Raw genomic sequence first — 2,979 nt, 5'->3', positions numbered from 1 at the left:
TCGCATTGAGCTGGAATCAGAAGTTCAGACAACGAAAAGGAAAGCCCTGACTATATATAATACATAATCCCCCAGCTCCAAAAACCCCGGATAAAGAAAAAGACAATAATATGGCTATTTGAAAAAAATGACATAACATGGTAGCTTGAAAGCTCTTCATCTTTTAGCACAAAAATCTTAGCAGAACCCTCCCATGCACATTATTAATCAGATTTTATATGGGGAAAAACAAATAATATTAAAGTAAAAAGTAAGGAAGCATACTGTGCCGGCTAGTGCATAAGCCACAACTAATGGAGGCGAAGCAAGATAATTGGCTCTTGTTAGTGGGTGAACACGTCCTTCGAAGTTTCTATTTCCGGAAAGAACAGCTGCAGCTACAATGTCTGGAAAGCATACATATACAGAGTATAGGTGTACAGCGATTATTGTCTGGTCCACAAAAATGGAAGAAAAGAAGGTAAATCAAGACAGCTAATAACACACAACTGTTGCCTTCATTCAGGACAATGTATAATACTTTTTCTCCGTTTAAAAGGGTAACTTATATTTAAAATACAGGTTGTATTATCTTCTAATTCATCCATAGTAACATAATCAATCTTGATGTGAAATAAAAAATGATACTCCCATGTAAAAAGATGATAAAATCTTAAATTCCGTATGTTTTCACAAATATAGCCTCTTGACCACAATATAAGATACAATACAAGTGATGATTGCACCATGGGGTGATATGAAAATTGTTTTAATAATCAAAATCTAAGACCAATATACCAGTGGAACAGAGCAGTGGGAGGCAAAATATTGATGGAAAGCACCCTGACATTTCTTAATTTTAGTGGAGGCATTGAATGAAATATCAGAAAAAAGAAGACAATACCATTGTCTGTAATTGCAGCAGTAACTGATTCATGAAGGTCCCCAGAGTTTCCTATGCATGTCGTACAACCATACCCAATAATGTTGAAGCCGTGCTGGTTCAAGTACTCTTGCAGGCCACTAAAACACGAAAAGGTAAACAATTCAAAGCTGGGAATTTATTATCAGTCAGAAATACACTCTTTTACAGAATAGTTGTAATACCTTTGAAGCAAGTACTTGGTAACAACTCCAGACCCTGGTGCAAGACTGGTTTTCACCCATGGCTTAACCTGTTTGCAGATACAATTTATATGAATATTACAAGGCAGACTCCTACCACTCGAAAAACACTGAACAATGTATTGAGGACATAACTATAAACTCTCTGTTTACCCAATACAAGTGAGTAAAGATGAACCTTGATCAAGTATTAATCGATAAAATAATAACCTCGCTAAAAAATAATATTTTTCTCCGGAAACCAACATAATGGAAACATTGTATTTTTACGCCCGATAAAGAAATTCATTTCCTTGGTCCCGAACCTATTATTTTAAAGAAGTTACTGTAATTGACAGGTATAACATACCTCCAATCCTAGCTCACAGGCCTTCTTTGCAACAAGACCAGCTCCAAGCATGACACTAGGATTCGATGTGTTTGTACAACTCTTAGTTGTGTAACTGTGTCAGTTCTTAGCTGATCACATATTTGCATTTCATGTAGAATGGTGGGAATCCTAAAATCATTACACAGTCCAGATGGATAATACCTTATACAGAGATGTTACGGAAACTATCATATAGCATTCAAGCAAGTCATAACAGACACACCCACAAAACTGCTACTGGGAGAAGAAAAAATCACTTACATCTTAAATCACACAGAAACAAACCTACACAAATCATTAAAACACTCAATTTTCTTCTTGAGATTCAATTTTCCCCTCCACATCCCCTTTACTTGTACGCACAAAATTAGAACTAAAATCAGCACAAAATAAGAACTAAAATGAGAGAGAGAGAGTTAGACAAAGAGAAAGAGAGAGAGAGAGAGAGAGAGAGAGAGAGAGAGAGAGAGAGAGAGAGAGAGAGAGTGATACCTCAAAATTAAAGACAAGCACCTTCCATTGAATACACAAATAAGTCCCAAAGCCTTAGTTTTGAACACGAACTAAAACCCCAAATTGAAGTCGAATTGAAACCCTAAACGGAACCATACTCCATTAAAGAAACATACAAATCAATCAAAGGAGGCTCAAATCAAAGCAAATATTTATTTATGTATAGATTTTTCATAACAAGGAGAGTAGAGGGGGAGAAAGAGAGGGAGAGAGGGAAGGGGAGAGACCACAACCTAAATCAAAACTCAATAGGACCACAAAATTCACACCACACATAAAAATCCCCAAAATAACAGAAAGATTTTACAAACACAACTAAAACCCAGAATTCAAAAAAGTGAAAACACGAAAAATCATGAAACCTAACTCAATTCAAGCAGCTGAGATCCTTCGGATCGGAAATGGAAGCACAAACAGCAGGCAACTATGAAGTTAATTCGTCATTCAGAGTGTAATTAGTGTTTGAAATAGAGGTGGATTGAGAGGGTTAGGAGGGAGAGAGAGAGATTTAGATTTGTGTACTTTGGTGTTTTATGTTTACAGAGAAGGAGATGAAATGGGGCATGGGAGGGGCAGGGGGAGGGGGAAGCGGGTATTGAAAAGAAAAGAAGGGGGAAATGAAAAGTTGAAGGAGGGAAACAATTATAACAAGAAAACTCGATAAATAAATATTGTATATTTATAAATTTTTTATAAATAGATTTAAGAAATTATTTTTATAAAATAATATAAAATAAATTTGAATATTTTTAATATTTTAATATGACAAAAGCTAATATATTTTTATGATCGTTGTCGAGAATGGTACTTTTACCGGATTTTTCAAATCCTGACATGCAAAATGAATTTCAAATTTTTTAATAATTTTTTCATATGACTAAAACTGATATATCCTAACATCCCTACGGTTGGATCGTCAAAAAAATCATTTTAAAAATTAATCTTGTAAATCGGGAACGAGTCTCGTTGTCGGGATGGGTACTTTTAGCAGA

The 2,979-nt window shown here is 35.1% G+C and overlaps 1 protein-coding gene across 1 annotated transcript; it reads right to left on the bottom strand.

Annotated features, from left to right (window-relative positions):
* Positions 1-207: 207 nt before the first annotated feature.
* LOC141709095 (aconitate hydratase, cytoplasmic-like) lies at positions 208-1,545 on the bottom strand. Its single transcript, XM_074513001.1, has 4 exons — positions 1,454-1,545; positions 1,087-1,154; positions 884-1,002; positions 208-386 (listed from the first exon to the last, which is right to left on the bottom strand). Exons 1-4 carry the CDS (start codon positions 1,502-1,504, stop codon positions 208-210), a joined length of 417 nt encoding a protein of 138 aa, XP_074369102.1. The 5' UTR covers positions 1,505-1,545.
* Positions 1,546-2,979: the final 1,434 nt, after the last annotated feature.

The sequence above is a fragment of the Apium graveolens genome, chromosome 2 (genome assembly GCF_009905375.1).
Source record: "Apium graveolens cultivar Ventura chromosome 2, ASM990537v1, whole genome shotgun sequence".
NCBI lineage: Eukaryota > Viridiplantae > Streptophyta > Magnoliopsida > Apiales > Apiaceae > Apium > Apium graveolens.
The sequence above is the reverse complement of the archived record's forward strand: the minus strand, read 5'-3'. Positions and strand labels throughout refer to the sequence as shown.